The sequence below is a fragment of the Chlorocebus sabaeus genome, chromosome 6 (genome assembly GCF_047675955.1).
Source record: "Chlorocebus sabaeus isolate Y175 chromosome 6, mChlSab1.0.hap1, whole genome shotgun sequence".
In the NCBI taxonomy this organism is placed as follows: domain Eukaryota; kingdom Metazoa; phylum Chordata; class Mammalia; order Primates; family Cercopithecidae; genus Chlorocebus; species Chlorocebus sabaeus.
Genome location: NC_132909.1, coordinates 43,231,814 through 43,255,475, shown reverse-complemented (window position 1 = coordinate 43,255,475; position 23,662 = coordinate 43,231,814). Strand labels below are relative to the sequence as shown.

Genomic DNA, 23,662 nt, shown 5'->3' with positions numbered 1-23,662 from the left:
ACAGAGGACATATTATGAGAGAAAACTTAAGGATCCCTACCTCACACCCAGGGACTTCAAATAGCAGCATGAACTACTCAACCAAGACTCAGCCAGATTGGATAGAAAAAAATAACTGCAGAAGTAAAAAATGCTGTTGCTGAATTGGAAATTAGCTCTCATATGATTTCTTCTGTAGAATCCACTGAAGAATGAGTCACATCTAAATCAATATGTCCTTTGGAAAGCATAATATGTTCCAATTTTAAAGAAAAATAAAATAATTTATAAGATCATAAAATTTTATTACTGGGCTGTTTACATGATACTTTCTTTCTCATTAAATATAACCTGACAATCTTTATTAAATGAAAATATTTTTCTATCATCAACAACAAAAGAACTAGGATGAAGAATTTCCCACATTCTTAATATATATAGGGTTTCTCTCCAGTATACATTCTCATGTGTGCTCAAAAGGCTGTGTGAAGGCTTTCCCAAATTTCTTACATTTATAGACTTTTACCCTACTGAGTCTTTTCATATATTCACACTCCAGAGGACAGTTGAAGATTTTCCCACTTTTTTTTTTCTTGAGACAGTGTCTCATTCTGTTGCCCAAGCTGGGCTGCAGTGGCGTGATCTCAGCTCCTTGCAACCTCTGCCTCTATTTTCAAGCAATTTCTCCTGCCTTAGCCTCCTGAGCAGCAGGGATTAGAGGTATGCGCTACCATGCCTGGCTAATTTTTTTGTAATTTTTAGTAGACATAGGGTTTCACCATGTTGACCAAGCTGGTGTCAAACTTCTGACCTCAAATGATCTGCCTGCCTTGGCCTCCCAAAGTGCTGGGACTACAGGCATGAGCCACCAAGCTTGGCCTTTTTTTTTTAAAAAAAAAAAAAAAAAAAAAAAAAACAGATTTCACTGCAGCAGGAGTCCTGTCTTTGAAATGAATTAGGTCAACTGAAGGATTAATCACAATGTTTACATTCATACGGTTTCTCACCAGTGGGAATTCTTTCATGTGTTCAAAAGAAACTGGAACAATCCAGGGCTTTAAAACAATGTTTGTATTCACACAGCTTTTGTCCAGTATGAACTCTTTTGTGTATTCAGAAGGAGCGGAAAAACTGAAGGCTTCAGAATGTTGCTTATATTCTTAGGCTTTCTCTCCCATATGAGTCCTTTCATGCAGTCGAAAGTGACTGGAAGAAATGAAGGCTTTTCCACATTGTTTGCATTCATAAGGTTTCTCTCCAGTGTGAGACCTTTCATGAATTCGAACAGAACTTGAAAATCTGAAGGCTTTCCCACATTGTTTACATCGATAGGGTTTCTCTCCTGTGTGAGTTCTCTCATGCATTCGAAATTTACTGGAAGAAATGAAGGCTTTTCCACATTGTTTACACTGATACGGTTTCTCTCCAGTGTGAGTCCTTTCATGCAATCGAATTTGACTGGAACGAAGGAAGGCCTTACCACACCGCTTACATTCAAACGGTTTATTCCCAGTGTGAATTTTTTCATGTTCTCGAAGGGAACTTGAAAAACTGAAGGCTTTCCCACATAGTTTACATTCATAGGGTTTCTCTCCAGTGTGTGTCCTTTCATGCAGTCGAAAGGAACTGGAACGAATGAAAACTTTTCCACACTGTTTACATTCATAGGGTTTCTCTCCAGTGTGCAACCTTTCATGAATTCGAAAATAACTTGAACACCTGAAGGCTTTCCCACACTGTTTACATTCATAGGGTTTCTCTGCACTGTGAGTCCTTTCATGTCTTTGAAGGGAACTTGAAAAACGGAAGGCTTTCCCACATTGTTTACATTCATAGGGTTTCTCTCCAGTGTGAGTTGTTTCGTGTTCTCGAAGGGAGCTTGAAAAACTGAAGGTTTTATGACACTGTTTACATTCATAGGGTTTCTCTCCAGTATGAGTTCTTTCATGCATTCGAAGAGAAATGGACCAACTGAATGATTTGCCACACCATTTACATTCATACGGTTTTTCTCCAATATGAGTTCTTTCATGCACTCGACAGGAATTAGAAGAGTTGAAGGCTTTCCCACATTCTTTACATTTATAAGGTCGAGCCCCAGTGTGTGTTATTACATGTGCTTGAAAGCTTGCAGAATAAAAGAAGGCTTTTCCACATTCTTTACATTCATAGGGTTTTTCTCCACTGTGAGTCCTTTTATGCCTTCGAAAAGAACTGAGAAAACTGAAAGCTTTACCACATTCTTTACACTTGTAGGGTTTTTCTCCAGTATGGGTTCTTTCATGAGTTCGAAAGTATGTGGGACAACTGAAGGCCTTACCACATTCCTTACATTCATAGGGTTTCTCTCCAGTGTGAGTCCTTTCATGTCTTTGAAAAGATTGGTAACATATAAAGGCTTTCCCACACTGTTTACATTCATAGGGTTTCTTTCCAGTGTGAGCATGTTTTTGAAAAGACTGGTAATATATAAAGGTTTTTCCACATTGCTTACATTCATAGGGTTTCTCTCCAGCATGAATCCTTTCATGTCTTTGAAAAGGCTGGTAATATATAAAGGCTTTCCCACATTGTTTGCATTCATAGGGCTTCCCTCCAGTGTGAGTTCTTTCACGCTTGCGAACACAGTGGCGATAACTGAAGGTTTTCCCAACCGCTTTACGTTTACATGGTTGCTTTTCATATTCCTGATACTCATTTGGTTTCTGTCCAATGTGAGATCTCATGTGCCTATTAAGGGATGAATGACGCATGAAGTCTTTCCCACAAAAGCTGCATTCATGTGGTTTTGCTCCAGTTAAAGTTTCCTTGTTGATATTAACATTTGGCATCTGGCTTGTGGTTTCTCCGCATTTGCTACCTTTTCTACTTTCACAGAGTCTCTCAACCATATGACCTCTGTAAAAAATGAGCAGTACATTATTAGTGGCTTTTAAATTATTTTGTATTTATTAGTAGGTATGAGAATTACATTTTAACCATTTTCGGAGGAAGTGTATCTGCACTGTCTGAATTGTTTGAAAGTTAATATATTCAATGCTCTGGAAGAAGACTCAACCATAGTTATGATCAAAACAGTCAATTTTTTTGTTTGTTTTGTTTAAATAAGAGATGGAGTCTCATTCTCTCACCCAGGCTGGAGTGCAGTGGCACGATCACAGCTCACTGAAGCCTTGAATTCCTGGGCTCAACCAATCCTCCCATCTCAGCCTCCTGAGCAGCTGGGACTATAGATGCGCTGTAGATGCGTGCTAGCATGCCTGGCTAATGCTTTTTTTTCTTTTTTTTTTTTTTTTTTTTGAGACAGAGTCTTGCTCTGTCACTCAGGCTGGAGCGCAGTGGTGTGATCTAGGCTCACTGCAGCCTCTGCCTCCCGGGTTCCAGCGATTTTCCTGCCTCAGCCTCCTGAGTAGCTGGGATTATAGGAGCACACTACCACAGCCGGCTAATTTTTGTATTTTTACTGGAGATGGGGTTTTGCCATGTTGGCCAGGCTGGTCTTGAAATCCTGACCTCTGGTAATCCGCCCGCCTTGGCCTCCCAAAGTGCTAGGATTACAGGTATGAGCCACCGTGCCAGGCCTTTTTTTTTGAGATGGAATCTCGCTCTCTCGCCCAGGCTGGAGTGCAGTGGCGCGATCTCAGCTTACTGCAATCTCCGCCTCCCAGGTTCACGCCATTCTCCTACCTCAGCCTCCTGAGCAGCTGGGACTACAGGTGCCTGCCACCATGCCCGGCTAATTTTTTTTTTTTTTTTTGTATTTTTAGTAGAGATGGGGTTTCACTATGTTAGTCAGGATGGTCTCGATCTCCTGACCTCGTAATCCGCCCCCTTGGCCTCCCAAAGTGCTGGGAATACAGGTGTGAGCCACCACGCCCAGCCTTTTTTTTTTTTTTTTTTCTCCAGATGAGGTCTTGTTATGTTACCCAGGCTGGTCTTGAATTTCTGGCCTCAAGTGATCCTCCTACCTCAGCCTCCCAAACCGCTGGGATTACCTGCATGAACTACTGTGCCTGGCCAAAAGAATCATATTTATAGAAGAATTTTCTAAATGCTATTTCAACGTGATTTATTTTTCACATCCTGAACATCTATGATGTTTTTAAGAAAACATTTTCAGTGAAAGTTTTCTAGGAATAACTAAATTTGAAGCTGTGCTTAATTGTTTTGCCTGCTTTCTTCTGAAATTCCCCCACGGGCCGCTATTCTTCTGTGGATGCAACTCACCTTCGATTTCTCCCCTGGTTTCTGTGGTCATCTTCAATGTCCTGGTCTTCCCACTTTTTTCCTAAAATGCACACCCAGAAACACCATTATAAATTATTACAAATTACAGAAAATCATTACAGTCTAGTTTCATGATTAGCTGTGACTCTGTCTGATTCAATCATTGAAAGATTCCCTTTCCACATTTCAAATCTTGGAACACAGCTGCAAGAAACACTTGTTCTGTGTTCTATATTTAACTGAGGAGAGAAATGTTGATATCCTTACCTAGACAGACCAGGTTTTTGAAGGTCTCCTGCATCACATCTTCGTAGAGCTTTTTCTGTGAAGAATCCAGCAAAGCCCACTCCTCCAGGGTGAAGTTCACAGCCACATCCTCAAAGGAGACTGAGTTCTGAAACATTCCACATATGTTTACAGGAGGATGGGTAAGACTGGTGGTACTGGGGATCTATACTCGATTTATAAGAAGTTCCCATACAATTCTGTGTTCTCTAAACATTTGGTGTATGACTCGGCTGTCAGAACTACAACTGTCCACACTGACTTCCTCATAAAATTCATGCGATCATGAACACACATAAATTACTTCTATTTTTTTCTTTTTTCTTTTTCTTTTTTTGAAACAGAGTCTTGCTTTATTGCCCAGGCTGGAGTTCAGTGGTCTGATCTTGGCTCACTGCAACCTCCGCCTCTGGAGGTCAAATGATTCTTGTGCCTCAGCCTCCTGAGTAGCTGGGACTACAGGTGTGCCACCACACCCAGCTAATTTTTTGTATTTTTAGTAGAGACAGGGTTTTGCCATGTTGCCCAGGCTGGTCTCGAACTCCTGAGCGCAGGCAACTCCACCCTCCGGCCTCCCAAAGTGCTAGGATTACAGGCGTGAGCCACTGTGCCTGATCAATTACTTCTATATTTTTACTGTGATTATTTGGAACTTTATTGTTCTCTAAAGGTGGACTCAAGCTCACACTGGAAAAGTAAGAGAAATGCTATACAAATGAAACAAATTTTAAGACCTCTAATCCCTTGTGAGAAACTCATTTCCTACCTTATGAAGCATCTTACTTAGCATTTCATTAAACATGGAATCAATCTGGATAAGGTTTTAATAAATAAATACACCTTCAAGAACGGTAGGCTTTTCTTTTATTCCCATCAACAAACAAGAGGCCAGGAGGCCTGTGGAAAGCTAAATTGTCATGAGGAGCTGCTGGCCAAGTCCTGAAGGACCCCGGGCCACTACTGCAGTGGGATTATTAAGGAATCAGAGAGATTGACACGTTGAGGAGGAATTATTTAATTACTTAGGTGCACTGACCCAGTTGGATTAACATCTAAAGGACTGAGCCTCGAACAAAGAGTCAAGCTACCTTTTCAGTATTTCGTGGGGTGGGGGAAGATTTGTGCAGGGGGACAGAAGTGAGAAACAAAGACAGTTATTCAATTAAGACACGCATTACATTATTTCTTACTTTTCAAAGAACAACATGTTTTACGACTTGAGATTATCTGTTTAGTGACCTTGCAGCTGCACAGCTAGAGAAACAGAGTCTTCACAATGCCTGGGAAAGGGAGAGATAAGGCTCACTAGCCACAGAAAAACAGGCAGTCAATTTTTAAAGGACTTCAGCTCTTTCTCTTCCTCAGGGGGAACTGGTTTTTCTTACATACAACTGAGGTTTTGCTTACACATCTTTAAAATTTCTTTTAATTTCTGTTCTACTATGAGTACTCAAATCTAGCTGGCTGAATGAAAATATTCCTTTGCAGAAGTATTAATTTCAACTTGTTTGTGTAATATTTATCACAGGCTCAGTTCTTCCTTTTGTCTCTCTCATATTTCATGGATCTAGCAGGTTACTGGGAAGTTAGAGCTCAGGCCTGAGGAGGAACGTATGGCAACTTAGACCCCTACAAAATCCCTACACCAGGAGAAGGTTTATTACGTGTATACTTGCGATCTTGGGAAGAACGGGTAGGCTGGCTGGGGGTTTTCACTGAGGTTAGGGAGTGGGCTAGTGTGGGAGTTCATGCATACAGGCAGGGGCTAATGTGGATTGGATGTCTCACCAGCACCAAATGAGGGTGACCCAGGCTTTCTTCCTATCATATCTGGATGTGGGGTATATAGTGGAAAAGGAGGAATGAGATTTTATTTTATTTCATTTTTTTTTGAGACCGAGTTTCGCTGTTGCCCAGGTTGGAGTGCTGTAGCGTGATCTCAGCTCACTGCAACCTTCGCCTCCTGGGTTCAAGCGATTCTTGTGCCTCAGCCTCCTGAGTAGCTGGGATTACAGGTGTGCACCACCACACCCGTCTAATTTTTGTGTTTTTAGTAGAGACAGGGTTTCACAATGTTGGCCAGGTTGGTCTTGAACTCCTGGGCTCAAGCGATCTGCCTGCCTCCGCTTCCCAAAGTGCTGGGATTATAGGCATGAGTCCCCATGCCTGGCAAGAATGAGATTTTAAAGTGATCATCCATCAAACATCACAAAAAAATGAAGTCAGAGACTTCCAATTTCGGGTCTTACAAGTAAGGAACATAGAAATTGTCATTCCCAGTCGCGCAAGTAAAAAATAAACAAATATCAAATCAATTACTCTTCTTAGATCCATTAAAGAATTGAGAGTCGGCCGGGCGCGGTGGCTCAAGCCTGTAATCCCAGCACTTTGGGAGGCCGAGACGGGTGGATCACGAGGTCAGGAGATCGAGACCATCCTGGCTAACACGGTGAAACCCCGTCTCTACTAAAAAATACAAAAAACTAGCCGGGCGACATGGCGGGCGCCTGTAGTCCCAGCTACTCGGGAGGCTGAGGTAGGAGAATGGCGTAAACCCGGGAGGCGGAGCTTGCAGTGAGCTGAGATCCGGCCACCGCACTCCAGCCTGGGTGACAGAGCGAGACTCCGTCTCAAAAAAAAAAAAAAAAGAAAAAAAGAAAAAAAGAATTGAGAGTCATAAGGCAAAGTTTTCTCTCTAAAATTTGAGAGACAAATAGGAAAAGTAACAATTTTATAATATTCCCAGATCATCATGTTTTTCTTAAGAAGGCCTGTTCTCAAAAAAATCCATTTCAACAAAAGCCTAACCTACTAGGATTTTGCCAAAGCCTATGTGACCTGGGGGCAGGGACACAGAAGCATGTGTGAAAGTGAACCGTTTTTTGTCTTCCCAACACCAATACAAGGTGTCTTTTCCAACACCATTCTCCAACTCTCTGACATCGACTGTGCCCTAAAATATAATTCAATTTTAAGTACCCAGAATTAGTCAGACTCCATAGGTTAAGGACTCAGTCCCATAAGACTGCCCCCATGTCAGATGCAAGTCACACAGTGGGGTGCCCAGGCCACCCATGCTTCTATATGCCAACTACAAATCTGGAGTTCTCACAACACCCTTTATAGTTCAATAATTCACTAGGGCCTCCCTCAGAAGTCAGGAGAGTGACTTCCTTAGCATCACCGGTTTAATTACAAAACATACAACTCACGAACAGCCAAGTGGAAGAGGCCCATTGGTCGGTATGGGGAGGAGGTGGGAAGTTTCCATGCATTCCCTGGGTGTGCCATCCTCACGGCACCTCAATATGTTCACCAACATGGAAGTTCTCAGAGCCCCAATATTTATGAAGGTCCCATCAGATAGATATAATTGATTAAATCATGACACACTAATGATTAATTCAATCTCCAGCTCCTCTTTTCTTTTGTGAGGCTGGGGGCTAGGGCTGAAAGTTCAAGGGTGGGTCTTTCTGGTCACCAATCTTAATTCTAAAGTCATCTAGGATCTCCTAAGAGTGCTACTTTGCAAATAAGGAGGATCCTTTCACCCTTCTCACTTGTGAAATTCAAGGGATTTAGGAGCTCTGTGCTAGGAATCACATACAAAGACTAATCATATCATATCACAAAACATTGCAGCTCAGGGGCACAGGCTCACTAAAAGACTGAGATCAAATCATAGGACTATAACATGTTTCCCTTCCACCTACAGCTTACCAGTATTGTCATTAGGGTTTCTGTTTAAAAACGGGTGGCTGCAATGAAAGAATATTGCAGTTTCCTTCTGCATGTTTCAGACTTTATTTAGCAAGTGTCTAGAGAACCCCAAAGATGACAGGAGAGAGAAAAGCAAGGACACCAAAGGAAATTTTAACCTCTGACATCTACAGCTACTGAAAACAGTAAACAGAGACAAAACCCAGTAGGATAAACCTAGAACTCACACTCAAGGCCTATTTACCTCGGTTTCTTTTTCCCAGTACATCTTGTCCAGTTTTCAACAAAAAATATACGAAATACGAGAAGGTTTTAAGAACAGAATTAGAAGACAGAGGTCAAGCGCCAGAACCAGATTAGGTATAGAAGAGATGATGGAATTGTCAGATAAGAAATTTAAACCAAATATGATTAATATAGTAAGGGTTCTCAAGGAAATGTTGAACAATATGAAAGAAAAAATACACAATTTAAGCAGAGACATAGAAATTCTTTTTTTTTTTTTTTTTTTTTTTTGAGGCGGAGTTTCGCTCTGTCGCCCAGGCTGGAGTGCAGTGGCCGGATCTCAGCTCACTGCAAGCTCCGCCTCCCGGGTTGACGCCATTCTCCTGCCTCAGCCTCCCGAGTAGCTGGGACTACAGGCACCCGCCACCTCGCCCGGCTAGATTTTTGTATTTTTTAGTAGAGACGGGGTTTCACCGGGTTAGCCAGGATGGTCTTGATCTCCTGACCTCGTGATCCGCCCGTCTCGGCCTCCCAAAGTGCTGGGATTACAGGCTTGAGCCACCGCGCCCGGCCTAATTTTTTGTATTTTCAGTAGAGATGGGGTTTTGCCATGTTGGCCAGGTGAGTGTCAAACTCCTGGCCTCAAGTGATCTGCCCACCTTGACCTCCCAAAGGGCTGGGATTATAGGCATGAGCCACCGCACCCGGCCCTTCTACTCTTACTTTAATCAACCAATCTTAACAGTCACAAAGGATAAGGAAGACAATGATACAAAGATTATACCTTACAAGGTGAGCATTTGACTAAATGACAACACTATCTCCCAGCAGGACATCCTGGCCCATGGATATAGATATACTTACTGACTACAGGAAAAAGAGGAGACTTAGAATTATGCAAAATCTCCAACTTTTCTCCAAATTTTCACTAGACCTAGATTTGTTACACCTTCTACAACAGTGGCACTACACTGTTTTCTTCAAGTCACTGATTGCATCAGTGTTTCCATAAGAATAATTGAAGGTGCACTTCAATCCAGTTTTACTTGCCACTTACCTAGTATTTTTAACTTCAACATCACCTGTAGCCATCACTGGAATAACAAGTTTACTTGCTTAAGAACAACAACCTGGGCTGGGTATAGTGGCTCATGCCTGTAATCCTAGCACTTTGGGAGGCTGAGGTGGGTGGATCACCTAAGGTCAGGAGTTCAAGACCAGCCTGACCAAAATGGTGAAACCCTGTCTCTACTAAAAAATACAAAAATTAGCCGGGTACGGTGGCAGGCACCTGTAATCCCAGCTATCAGGGAGGCTGAGGCAGGAGAATCGCTTGAACCCAGGAGGCGGAGGCTGCAATGAGCAGAGGCTGCAGTGAGCCCTTGCACTCTAGCCTAGGCAACAGAGCAAGACTCAATCTCAAAAAAAAAAAAAGAACAACCTGGCTACAAATTTGTGTAGCTTCTCGGCTGGTCTTACTGCCTTTCTCATTCACCTCTACTAGTCATCAGAGTGACTTTACTGTCTTGTTATTACTTAAATTCCAACCAGATAAACCAGGGTAACACAAGCATACACACCACTGCAGACAAATGACAAATTGCACCATCTGCTTGCCAAGCACAGTATCTGATTAATAATTTGCAGACTGACAGCAACAGTGTACTCTCAGCATGGAGACTTAGTTTTTCCAAGATCACCTTTAGCCTCTCTAAGTTCTCCTATGCCTCACCTTATTCACTTTCCTTTTCATCTTGAGACTTGTCTTTGCCACCTAGAGACTTTGGAACCATTGCATCAGATTTACTTGATTAACTTAGTTGAAGCAGACTGGCCGATCAGGCTCAGAATGGATGTCAGACCAGACCTGGTAGAACCTAGGTGCCACAGCCAGGTTTCTATTCCTTACATTTGTGAACTAAATGCAGCATTAGGAACCACTGGAGGCTTAGGTGAACCTGCAGACTCCAAGGGCTGCAGTGGTCTGGCTTGGCTACTAACCTGTTATATAAGTTGTATTGCGTAACTGCTTAATGAGAGAGGAGAAAACATGTATTTCGCTTGATACATACTGCTGCTAGTAACAACTCTCTGCTATGCTGCTTAAGGAAGAGTTTAGGATGAAACTTACCCATTGAGCACTGTTATTTTTTTTTATTATTATACTTTAAGTTCTAGGGTACATGTGCACAACGTGCAGGTTTGTTACATATGTATACATGTACCATGTTGGTGTGCTGCACCCGTTAATTCGTCATTTACATTAGGTATATTTCCTAATGCTATCCCTGCCGCCTCCCTCCACCCCACGACAGGCCCTGGTGTGTGATGTTCCCCACCCTATGTCCAAGTGTTCTCATTGTTCAGTTCCCACCTATGAGTGAGAACATGTGGAGTTTGGTTTTCTGTCCTTACGATAGTTTGCTCAGAATGATGGTTTCCAGCTTCATCCATGTCACTACAAAGGACATGAACTCATCCTTTTTTATGGCTGCACAGTATTCCATGGTGTATATGTGCCACATTTTCTTAATCCAGTCTGTCATTGATGGACATTTGGGTTGGTTCCAAGTCTTTGCTATTGTGAATAGTGCTGCAATAAACATACATGTGCATGTTATAGCAGCATGATTTAAAATCCTTTGGGTATATCCCCAGTAATGGGATGGCTGGGTCAAATGGTATTTCTAGTTCCAGATCCTTGAGGAATTGCCATACTGTCTTCCACAGTGGTTGAACTAGTTTACAGTCCCACCAACAGTGTAAAAATGTTCCTATTTCTCCACATCCTCTCCAGCACCTGTTGTTTTGTGACTTTTTAATGATCGCCCTTTTAACTGGTGTGAGATGGTATCTCATTGTGGTTTTGATTTGCATTTCTCTGATGGCCAGTGATGGTGAACATTTTTTCATGTGTCTGTTGGCTGCATAAATGTCTTCTTTTGAGAAGTGTCTGTTTATATCCTTTGCCCACTTTTTGATGGGGTTGTTTGATTTTTTCTTGTAAATTTGTTAAAGTTCTTTGTAGATTCTGGATATTAGCCCTTTGTCAGATGGGTAGATTGTAAAAATTTTCTCCCATTCTGTAGGTTGCCTGTTCACTCTGATGGTAGTTTCTTTTGCTGTGCAGAAGCTCTTTAGTTTAATTAGATCCCATTTGTCAATTTTGGCTTTTGTCGCTGTTGCTTTTGGTGTTTTAGACATGAAGTCCTTGCGTATGCCTATGTCCTGAATGGTATTGCCTAGGTTTTCTTCTAGGGTTTTTATGGTTTTAGGTCTAACATTTAAGTCTTTAATCCATCTTGAATTAATTTTTGAATAAGGTGTAAGGAAAGGATCCAGTTTCCACTTTCTACATATGGTTAGCCAGTTTTCCCAGCACCATTTATTAAATAGGGAATCCTTTCCCCATTTCTTATTTTTGTCAGGTTTTTCAAAGATCAGATGGTGGTAGATGTGTGGTATTATTTCTGGGGGCTCCGTTCTGATCCATTGGTCTATATCTCTGTTTTGGTACCAGTACCATGCTGTTTTGGTTACTGTAGCCTTGTAGTATAGTTTGAAGTCAGGTAGCATGATGCCTCCAGCTTTGTTCTTTTGGCTTAGGATTGTCTTGGCAATGTGGGCTTTTTTGGTTCCATATGAACTTTAAAGCAGTTTTTCCAATTCTGTGAAGAAAGTCATTGGTAGCTTGATGGGGATGGCATTGAATCTATAAATTACCTTGGGCAGTATGACCACTTTCGCGATATTGATTCTTCCTATCCATGAACATGGAATGTTCTTCCATTTGTTTGTGTCCTCTTTAATTTCGTTGAGCAGTGGTTTGTAGTTCTCCTTGAAGAGGTCCTTCACATCCCTTGTAAGTTGGATTCGTAGGTATTTTATTCTCTTTGTAGCAATTGTGAATGGGAGTTCACTCACAATTTGGCTGTTTGTCTGTTATTGGTGTAAAGGAACGCTTGTGATTTTTTTTTTTTTTTTTTTTTTTTTTGAGACGGAATCTCACTCTTTCGCCCAGGCTGGAGTGCGGTGGCGCAATCTCAGCTCACTGCAAGCTCCGCCTCCCGGGTTCACGCCATTCTCCTGCCTCAGCCTCCCAAGTAGCTGGGACTACAGGTGCCCGCCACCTCGCCTGGCTAGTTTTTTGTATTTTTTAGTAGAGACGGGGTTTCACTGGGTTAGCCAGGATGGTCTCGATCTCCTGACCTTGTGATCCGCCCATCTCGGCCTCCCAAAGTGCTGGGATTACAGGCTTGAGCTACCGTGCCCGGCCGAATGCTTGTGATTTTTGCACATTGATTTTGTATCTTGACACTTTGCTGAGGTTGCTTATCAGCTTAAGGAGATTCTGGGTTGAGACGATGGGGTTTTCTAAATATACAATCATGTCATCTGCAAATAGGGACAATTTGACTTCCTCTTTTCCTAACTGAATACCCTTTATTTGATTCTCCTGCCTGAATGCCCTGGCCAGAACTTCCAACACTGTGTTGAATAGGAGTGGTGAGAGCGGGCATCCCTGTCTTGTGCCAGTTTTCAAAGGGAATGCTTCCAGTTTTTGCCCATTCAGTATGATATTGGCTGTGGGTTTGTCATAAATAGCTCTTATTATTTTGAGATATGTCCCATCAATATCTAGTTTATTGAGTTTTTAGCATGAAGCACTGTTGAACTTTGTCGAAGGACTTTTCTGCATCTATTGAGATAATCATGTGGTTTTTATCTTTGGTTCTGTTTATGCGATGGATTACATTTATTGATTTGCATATGTTGAACCAGCCTTGCATCCCAGGGATGAAGCCAACTTGATCGTGGTAGATAAGCTTTTTGATGTGCTGCTTGATTCAGTTTGCCAGTATTTTATTAAGGATTTTTGCATCAATGTTCATCAGGGATATTGGTCTAAAATTCTCTTTCTTTGCACCTCTGGTAGAATTCGGCTGTGAATCTGTCTGGTCCTGGACTTTTTTTGGTTGGTAGGCTATTAATTATTGCCTCAATTTCAGAGCCTGTTATTGGTCTATTCAGGGATTCAACTTCTTCCTGGTTTAGTCTTGGGAGGGTGTATGTGTCCAGGAATTTATCCATTTCTTCTAGATTTTCTAGTTTATTTGTGTAGAGGTGTTTACAGTATTCTCTGATGGTAGTTTGTATTTCTGTGGGATTGGTGGTGATATCCCCTTTATCATTTTTTATTGTGTCTATTTGATTCTTCTCTCTTTTCTTCTTTATTAGTCTTGCTAGCGGTCTATCAATTTTGTTGATCTTTTCAAAAAACCAGTTCCTAGATTCATGGATTTTTTGAAGGGTTTTTTTGTGTTTCTATCTCCTTCAGTTCTGCTCTGATCTTAGTTATTTCTTGCCTTCTGCTAGCTTTTGAATGTGTTTGCTGTTGCTTCTCTAGTTCTTTTAGTTGTGATGTTAGGGTGTCAATTTTAGATCTTTCCTGCTTTCTCTTGTGGGCATTTAGTGCTATAAATTTTCCTTTACACAGTGCTTTAAATGTGTCCCAGAGATTCTAGTATGTTGTGTCTTTGTTCTCATTGGTTTCAAAGAACATCTTTATTTCTTCCTTCATTTCATTATGTACCCAGTAGTCATTCAGGAGCAGGTTGTTCAGTTTCCATGCAGTTGAATGGTTTTGAGTGAGTTTCTTAATCCTGAGTTCTAGTTTGATTGCACTGTGGTCTGAGAGACAGTTTGTTATAATTTCTGTTCTTTTACATTTGCTGAGGAGTGCTTTACTTCCAATTATGTGTTCAAGTTTGGAGTAAGTGCGATGTGGTGCTGAGAAGAATGTATATTCTGTTGATTTGGGGTGGAGAGTTCTGTAGATGTCTATTAGGTCTGCTTGGTGCAGAGCTGAGTTCAATTCCTGGATATCCTTCTTAACTTTCTGTCTTGTTGATCTGTCTAATGTTGACAGTGGGGTGTTAAAGTCTCCCATTATTATTGTCTGGGAGTCTAAGTCTCTTTGTAGGTCTCTAAGGGCTTGCTTTATGAATCTGGGTGTTCCTGTATTGGGTGCATATATATATATATATATATATATATATATATATATATATATATATTTTTTTTTTTTTTTTTTTTTTTTTTTGAGACGGAGTCTTGCTCTGTCACCCAGGCTGGAGTGCAGTGGCCGGATCTCAGCTCACTGCAAGCTCCACCTCCCGGGTTTACGCCATTCTCCTACCTCAGCCTCCCGAGTAGCTGGGACTACAGGCGCCCGCCACCTCGCCTGGCTAGTTGTTTTTTTTTGTGTTTTTTAGTAGAGACGGGGTTTCACCATGTTAGCCAGGATGGTCTCGATCTCCTGACCTTGTGATCCGCCCGTCTCGGCCTCCCAAAGTGCTGGGATTACAGGCTTGAGCCACCGCGCCCGGCCTGGGTGCATATATATTTAGGATAGTTAACTCTTCTTGTTGAATTGATCCCTTTACCATTATGTAATGGCCTTGTCTCTTTTGATCTTTGTTGGTTTAAAGTCTGTTTTATCAGAGATTAGGATTGCAACCCCTGCTTTTGTTTGCTTTCCATTTGCTTGGTAGATCTCCCTCCATCCCTTTATTTTGAGCCTATGTGTGTGTCTGCATGTGAGATGGGTCTCCTGAATACAGCACACTGATGGGTCTTGACTCTTTAGCCAATTTGCCAGTCTGTGTCTTTTAATTGGAGCATTTAGCCCATTTACATTTAAGGTTAATATTGTTATGTGTGAATTCGATCCTGTCATTATGATGTTAGCTGGTTATTTTGCTTGTTAGTTGATGCAGTTTCTTCCTAGCATGAATGGTCTTTACAATTTGGCATGTTTTTGCAGTGACTGGTACCGTTTGTTCCTTTCCATGTTTAGTGCTTCCTTTAGTGCTTCCTTCAAGAGCTCTTGTAAGGCAGGCCTGGTGGTGATAAAATCTCTTAGCATTTGTTTGTCTGTAAAGGATTTTATTTCTCCTTCACTTATGAAGCTTAGTTTGGCTGGATATGAAATTCTGGGTTGAAAATTCTATTTTTTTTAAGAATGTTGAATATTGGCCCCCATTCTCTTCTGGCTAGGGGAGTTTCTGCCAAGAGATCTGCTGTTAGTCTGATGAGCTTCCCTTTATGGGTAACCTGACCTTTCTCTCTGGCTGCCCTTAACATTTTTTCCTTCATTTTAACTTTGGTGAATCTGACAGTTATGTGTCTTGGAGTTGCTCTTCTTGAGGAGTATCTTTGTGGCGTTCTCGTATTTCCTGAATTTTAATGTTGGCCTGCCTTGCTAGGTTGGGGAAGTTCTCCTGGATAATATCCTGAAGAGTATTTTCCAACTTGGTTCCATTCTCCCTGTCACTTTCAGGTACACCAATCAAACGTAGATTTGGTCTTTTAACATAGTCCCATATTTCTTGGAGGCTTTGTTCATTTCTTTTTACTCTTTTTTCTCTGAACTTCTCTTCTCACTTCATTTCATTCATTTGATCTTCAATCACTGATATGCTTTCTTCCACTTGATCAAATCAGCTACTGAAGCTTGTACATGCATCACGTGGTTCTCATGCCATGGTTTTTAGCTCCATCAGGTCATTTAAGGTCTTCTCTACACTGTTTATTCTAGTTAGCCATTTGTCTAATCTTTTTTCAAGGTTTTTAGCTTCTTTGCAATGGGTTTGAACATCCTCCTTTAGCTCAGAGAATTTTGTTATTACTGATCGTCTGAAGCCTTCTTCTCTCAACTTGTCAAAGTCATTCTCCATCCAGCTTTGTTCCATTGCTGGTGAGGAGCTGCATTCCTTTGGAGAAGAAGAGGTGCTCTGATTTTTAGAATTTTCAGCTTTTCTGCTCTGGTTTCTCCCCATCTTCGTGGTTTTATCTACCTTTGGTCTTTGATGATGGTGACGTACAGATGGGGTTTTGGTGTGGATGTCCTTTCTGTTTGTTAGTTTTCCTTCTAACAGTCAGGATCCTCAGGTGCAGGTCTGTTGGAGTTTGCTGGAGGTCCACTCCAGACGCTGTTTGCCTGCGTATCACCAGCAGAAGCTGCAGAACAGCAAATATTGAAGAATGGCAAATGTTGTTGCCTGATCCTTCCTCTGGAAGCTTCATCTCAGAGGGACACCTGTCAGTCTGTCCCTACTGGGAGGTGTCTCCCAGTTAGGCTACTCGGGGGTCAGGGACCCACTTGAGGAGGCACTCTGTCTGTTCTCAGATCTGAAACTCTGTGCTGAGAGAACCACTACTCTCTTCAAAGCTGTCAGATAGGGACGTTTAAGTCTGCAGAAGTTTCTGCTGCCTTTTGTTCAGCTATGCCCTGCCCCCAGAGGTGGAGTCTACAGAGGCAGGCAGGCCTCCTTGAGCTGCAGTGGGCTCCACCCAGTTCGAGCTTCCCAGTCACTTTGTTTACCTACTCAAGCCTCAGCAATGGTGGACGCCCCTCCACCAGCCTCGCTGCCGCCTTGCAGTTCCATCTCAGACTGCTGTGCTAGCAATGAGCGAGGTTCTCTGGGCATGGGACCCTCTGAGCCAGGCACAGGATATAATCTCCTGGTGTGCCATTTGCTAAGACTGTTGGAAAAGTGGATAGGAGGGGAGAGTCCTGATTTTCCAGATACCGTCTGTCACGGCTTCCCTTGGTTAGGAAAGGGAATACCCCGACCCCTTGTGCTTCCCGGGTGAGGCGATGCCTCGCCCTGCTCTGTGGGCGGCACTCACTGTCTAACAAACCCCAGTGAGATGAACCCAGTACCTCAATTGGAAATGCAGAAATCACCCATCTTCTGTGTTGCTCACGCTGGGAGCTGTTCCTATTCAGCCTAATCTTGGAACTTCAAGGCCGAGTACTGTTATCTCTTAGTTGTTACAGTGTTATGTTTAATCAGATACATATTACATATCCAATAATTAATATAAAACATAGGATTGACACAAATAGACTAAAATAGTTATTATTATTTTTTTTTTAGTAGCGATGGGGTCTCCCTATGTTGCTGGTCTCAAGCCATCCTCCCACCTCAACCTCCCAAAGTGCTGGGATTATAGGTGTGAGGCAATGCATGCAGCCTAAAATATTTTAGAATATAAAAGGGATGTAACAGATACAACAACAACTACTACTACTACTTCTGTTCCTACCACTCCTTCTAAAGCCACCATAAAAATTTCTGAGCCTCGAATACATAGATATCCAATACCAACTCATACCTAAAATCACAGGATTACCAGAACACACTCCACAACATGTACTTGATGAAAACATATTATTTTTTGAACAACTGCTAGAAAAATCAGGGACTAATAATATGCAGTCTCAGACCATTTGAAATGAATGCCTAAAGAGTTTCTACACACACATCCAATCAATGCATTTTTATAGATGCTTGGCATGTATTCCCAAATACCCCTTAGAAGACCACATAAATGCAACTCAGCCAATGTATGTAGCTACAATCCAGCATTCAATAACATCTCAAACCAATGGACAGCACCCATAATACATAGAAAAATGCCACAGAAGCAGACATGCCAATCAAAATAGACCATTACCCAGCCTGGTCATCATGGTGAAACTCTGTCTCTACTAAAAATACAAAAATTAGCCAGCATGGTGGCTCATGCCTATAATCCCAGCTACTTGGGAGGCTAAGGCAGGAGAATCGCTTGAACCCAGGAGGTGGAGGTTGCAGTGAGCCGAGATCGCGCCACTGCACTCCAGCCTGGGCAACAGAGTCAGACTGCGTCTCAAAAACAAACAATCAAACAAACAAACAGAAACAAAACAAAACAGATCATTAGATAAAAGCAATCTGTCAGACCAAACACCAATCCAAGTACCACAGTCAAACCATATACTGAGGCCGGGCATGGTGGCTCTTGCCAGTAATTCCAGCACTTTGAAAGGCTGTAGTGGGCGGATCACAAGGTCAGGAGTTTGAGACCAGCCTGGCCAACACGGTGAAATCCCAACTCTACTAAAAATACAAAAATGAGCTGGGCGTGGTGGCAAGCACCTGTAATCCCAGCTGCTCAGGAGGCTGAGGCAGGAGAATTGCTTGAAACTGGAAGGCAGAGGTTGCAGTGAGCCAAAATCAAGCCACTGCACTCCAGACTGTGAAAAAGCAAAACTCCATCTCAAAAAAACAAACAAAAAAAAAGTATACTAGAAGAACTAACATGACAAGCTTAAATATGATATATACTCCTACAAGTCATTTGTTGATACTTGGTATGAATTCTCGTACCAACCCAGACTTGAAAGAAGTAAAGATTATGATTACAAAGCAGATCTAAAAGATGGTACAACACCAGACACAGCTATCACACCAACCATTCATATTACATATACACAACTTTCAGACCTCCACAGGAAAAAATATCAATGCCACTGGGATACCCATTGGACTGTAATATATAATAGAAGAGGATAAGACATACTAAAATGATTCTCTAACTTTCCACTTTTGGGAAATTTTGCCTTCCCCAACCTTACTATAATCATGCCAAAAGTCAAACTTATTTGACAGAACCACAATTCTTTGACAGAACTAAAAAAATCCTCACTACTAGAATTAGACTGAAACAAAGATTATACCCAGTAATCTTTTGTATCACCCCACGAGATGGAGTCTTGCTCTGGCGCCCAGGCTGGAGTACAGTGGCGCGATCTTGGCTTGCCGCAACCTCCGCCTCCTGGGTTCAAGCGATTCTCCTGCCTCAGCCTCCTGAGTAGCTAGGATTACAGGCAACCGACACCACACCCAGCTAATTTTTGTATTTTTTAGTAGAGACAGGGTTTTACCATATTGGCCAGGCTGGTCTGGAACTCCTGACCTCGTAATTCAACCGCCTCAGCCTCCCAAAGTGCTGGGATTACAGGTGTGAGCCATTGCACCCGGCCCACCCAATAATCTTAACTGATCCTGATCACTTTACACACACAAATTTTTTTTTTTTTTTTTTTTTTTTTTTTTTTAAGAGACAGAGTCTTGCTCTGTCATCCGGGCTGGAGTGCAATGGTGCAATCTTGGCTTGCTGCAACCTCCACCTCCTGGGTTCAAGCAATTCTCCTGCCTCAGCCTCCCAAGTAGCTGGAATTACAGGCACCTGCCACCACATCCAGCTAATTTTTTGTATTTTCAGTAGAGACAGAGTTTCGCCATGTTGGCCACGCTGGTCTCGAACTCCTGACTCAGGTGATTCATCGCCTCGGTTTCTCAAAGTGCTGGGATAACAGGTATGAGCACCACACCTGGCCTACACACACGACTTCTGAAACACATCCTAAAACAACAGAAGATTATGTAGACAGAGTTGTCCTAAATATACTTGTTTTCTTTTTTTGTTTGTTTTTTTTTTTTTTTTGGTTTTTTTTTTTGAGACGGAGTCTCGCTCTGTCACCCAGGCTGGAGTGCAGTGGCCGGATCTCAGCTCACTGCAAGCTCCGCCTCCCGGGTTCACGCCATTCTCCTGCCTCAGCCTCCCGAGGCAGAGGACTACAGGCACCCGCCATCTCGCCTGGCTAGTTTTTAGAGACAGGGTTTCACCTGTTAGCCAGGATGGTCTTGATCTCCTGACCTTGTGATCCGCCCGTCTCGGCCTCCCAAAGTGCTGGGATTACAGACTTGAGCCACCGCGTCCAGCCAATATACTTGTTTTCAAGGGTACCAATTAAACACCACAACTGAGAAACTTACAAAAAAAAATGTACAGAGTCAACACCACCCAATGAGACATATATTTTAAGGGACAACCAACATTAGTATGCTTCCACCTTAACATATATTAGAGCTATATTTCATCATCCTACAGGTGAAAAACCTTACTCTCACCCATTTTTCAATATAATTTACTAAAATGGCTACACATACCTAGACCAACAAGCTTTACAAATCAAACTGAACAGACACAGCACCACTCAGAATTTGACATAACACATGCTAAATTCACACTGGATGGCAAACTTGGCTACAATATATGCAAACTACCTTTATTTATTTATTTAATTTTTTTTTTTTGAGACAGAGTCTCAAGAGTGGAGTGCAGTGGTGTTATCTCGGCTCACTGCAACCTCCGCCTCCTGGGTTCAAGCAATTCCAATTCTCCTGCCTCAAACTCCCAAGCAGCTGAGATTACAGGTGTGTGCCACTACGCCCAGCTAATTTTTTTTTTTGTATTTTTAGTAGAGACGGATTTTGCTATGTTGGTCAGGGTGGTCTTGAACTCCTGACCTCAGGTGATCTGTCTGCCTCAGCCTCTTAGAGTGCTGGGATTACAGGTGTGACCTACCATGCCCAGCCCGCAGTTTTATTTCTTAAGAGCAGGGTTTGATTTTAAATACAAACTTTCCCACATGTCAATTACCACTTCCATACTCTCCTCTATCTCACAGATACTTAATGAAATACAATCAATGATGACGCATATAAATTCAAAAGGTGTTTAATTACAATATTGAGTACAAGGTAGGCATCTTAAAAACCAATCTATTTATATTAGGAAACTTGATGGGGAAAGACTGCAAACCCAATGTACTAAGCGAAGTATTTTACTAACTCAGACTTGGAATAACATAAGAAACCCAATACAATCAGGAAAACTATTTACAAAACACTGGCAGATCATAAGGCAGCTATAGCTCAACTGGATACATCCAAACCATCAGGATGTGAAGATTCAAGGTAATGTATATTAAGCCTACTTGAATTAAGACGAGGAGACTCATTACTAGCTTTTGACCCAAGTACACAGACAGATATAAGATATGATCTACAAATAACCACCTTAGGAAAACCATTACCTATTGATGATTATTTTATACAATAATAACTAGTATTCCAATTCTGAAAAACTATATATTACACCTTTTAGGATATGGTACCCAAACTAGATTACTGACATATCAGCATCAAAAAAAATGCCCACAATCAGCCAGTCACAGTGGCCCATGCCTGTAATCCCAGCACTTTGGGAGGCTGAGACACGGAGATCACCTGAGGTCAGGAGTTCAAGACCAGCCTGGCCAACATGGTGAAACCCCATCTCTGCTAAAAAATACAACAATTAGCCGAGCATGGTGGCAGGCGCCTGTAATCCCAGCTATTCGGGAGGCTGAAGCAGGAGAATTGCTTGAACCAGGGAGGCAGAGGTTGCAGTGAGCCGTGATCACGCCATTGCACTCCAGCCTGGGCGACAGAGTGAGACTCCATCTTAAAAAAAAAAAAAAGAAAAGAAAAAAAAATTCCCACAGTGACTCTAGACTTAGGAATCTTCCACTGGATAATTGCTCAGAGAAAAACACACTGACCTATTATAACCACAAGAGGAAAGAAAAATCACAACGTACACTTACAATCGGAATGTATCAAAGTGGTGTATGTCATAAACATCACTCTCACAAACACCTCAAAGCTTACCACTTAGCTGGGCGCGGCGGCTCACGCCTGTAATCCCAACACTTTGGGAGGCTGAGACGGGCGGATCACAAGGCCAGGAGATTGAGACCATCCTGGCTAACACGGTGAAATCCCGTCTCTACTAAAAATACAAAAAATTAGCCAGGAGTGGTGGTGGGCGCCTGTAGTCCCAGCTACTCGGGAGGATGAGGCAAGAGAATGGCGTGAACCCAGGAGGCGGAGCTTGCAGTGAGCCGAGATCGCGCCACTGCACTCCAGCCTGGGCGACAGAGCGGGACTCCGTCTCAAAAAACAAAACAAAACAAAAAAAGCCTACCACTTATATGGAAGAAATGACATACAGAGATTTTCCATCATCATGGCACTGCAACATAGGAGAAATCTCTTGGGTAGAAACCACGCAGATAAAGAAACACAAACAAGACAATTTTAAAAACCTGAACAAACTCACGATAAATTTCATCCAGAAACCAAAGAAACTAAAAATCGCACACATTCACGCAAGGGAACAAAATTACCCAGAGCGAAAGGAAACTAGAATGAAGGGTGGCTAGAATTAATGTTTGATCAAGAAGTCCAAAGGCAAGAAACACAAACTTTCTGATCAGTTATGAAGGAGTCCCCGTCCTCGCAGTTCGAAAAGAAAGCCCACATTCAGAAGGTCAAAAACACCCCCAGACTTGAGTGCTGGGAGCACTAGAGGGGGGTCAGTCCCTGGTGATGACAGCAGGGGCGTTGAGCAGTCACAGGAACCTCTGGGAGCTCCTCTTGTCCTCCTGACCCCGGCAGCAAGGACCTCCCCAGGCTTCGGTTATCACAAGTGAGGAAACGCACCCGTGGATTCTTCGTAAGGTTTCCAGCCAAGTGGATTCTTAAACGCACAAACCCCACAGACCGAGATGGGATCTCCCCAGGACCCTCCCGCAGTCACCGAACAATCCGGGGAGATGCGGGGTGCGGAGCTGCCCACAGAGGGGCTCCAGGGCCGGGGGCCGAGGTCGCCCCGCGGGGATGGGATAGGACGCTGGGGCTCCCGGCTGCCGGTCCAGCCCCCACGGAGAGGACCGAGGACCTAACTGCGCCCGTGGTGGCCCCCGGGTCTGCAGACCCCAGAGTTGACTGCAAGGAGGTCCCCGGCCTCGGCCACAGACGGTTCTAACCAGAAACCTCCCCTCGGACACTGGCCCCGCACACTCACCATTTCCCAGAGTTCGGGAAGTCCTCCCTATGGATCTGTCAGTAGCTGCAGGTCACGGCGCGAGAAAGGATGCGCCAGAGCCACCTTCGCCCTCAGAGGCAGGTGAAAAGCAATCTTGCCATGGGCCAGGAATGGCGACGTCTGCACTGCGCATGCGCACCATGGCCGCCCCCCCCACATCTTTTCAGCTGAGGTCCTGATTGGACAGATCCAATGGCCCCGCCTCTTTGTCACTGAGTGACAAGGGAGCAGGAAGGGGCGTGGTTGAACTGGCCTGGCTTCAGTCCGGTTTGTCCCTGCCAGGACGTTTGCATTTAAGCCGAATGTATTCTTTGCCTCCCATCCATTTTAAGTGTTCTCTTCAGTACTGTTAAAATACATTTAGAAGGCCGGGCGCGGTGGCTCAAGCCTGTAATCCCAGCACTTTGGGAGGCCGAGATGGGCGGATCACGAGGTCAGAAGATCGAGACCATCCTGGCGAACACGGTGAAACCCCATCTCTACTAAAAAAAACACACAAAAAACTAGCCAGGCGAGGTGGCAGGCGCCTGTAGGCCCAGCTACTCGGGAGGCTGAGGCAGGAGAATGGCGTGAACCCGGGAGGCGGAGCTTGCAGTGAGCCGAGATGGCGCCACTG

At 43.1% G+C, this 23,662-nt stretch overlaps 1 protein-coding gene across 1 annotated transcript; it reads right to left on the bottom strand.

Moving 5' to 3' along the window:
- Nucleotides 1–269: 269 nt before the first annotated feature.
- ZNF14 (zinc finger protein 14) lies at nt 270–23,173 on the bottom strand. The gene is made up of 4 exons (XM_007995895.3): nt 23,026–23,173; nt 4,474–4,600; nt 4,207–4,267; nt 270–2,877 (listed from the first exon to the last, which is right to left on the bottom strand). The coding sequence occupies exons 1-4, from the start codon at nt 23,026–23,028 to the stop codon at nt 1,140–1,142; spliced, it is 1,929 nt and encodes a 642-aa protein (XP_007994086.3). The 5' UTR covers nt 23,029–23,173; the 3' UTR covers nt 270–1,139.
- Nucleotides 23,174–23,662: the final 489 nt, after the last annotated feature.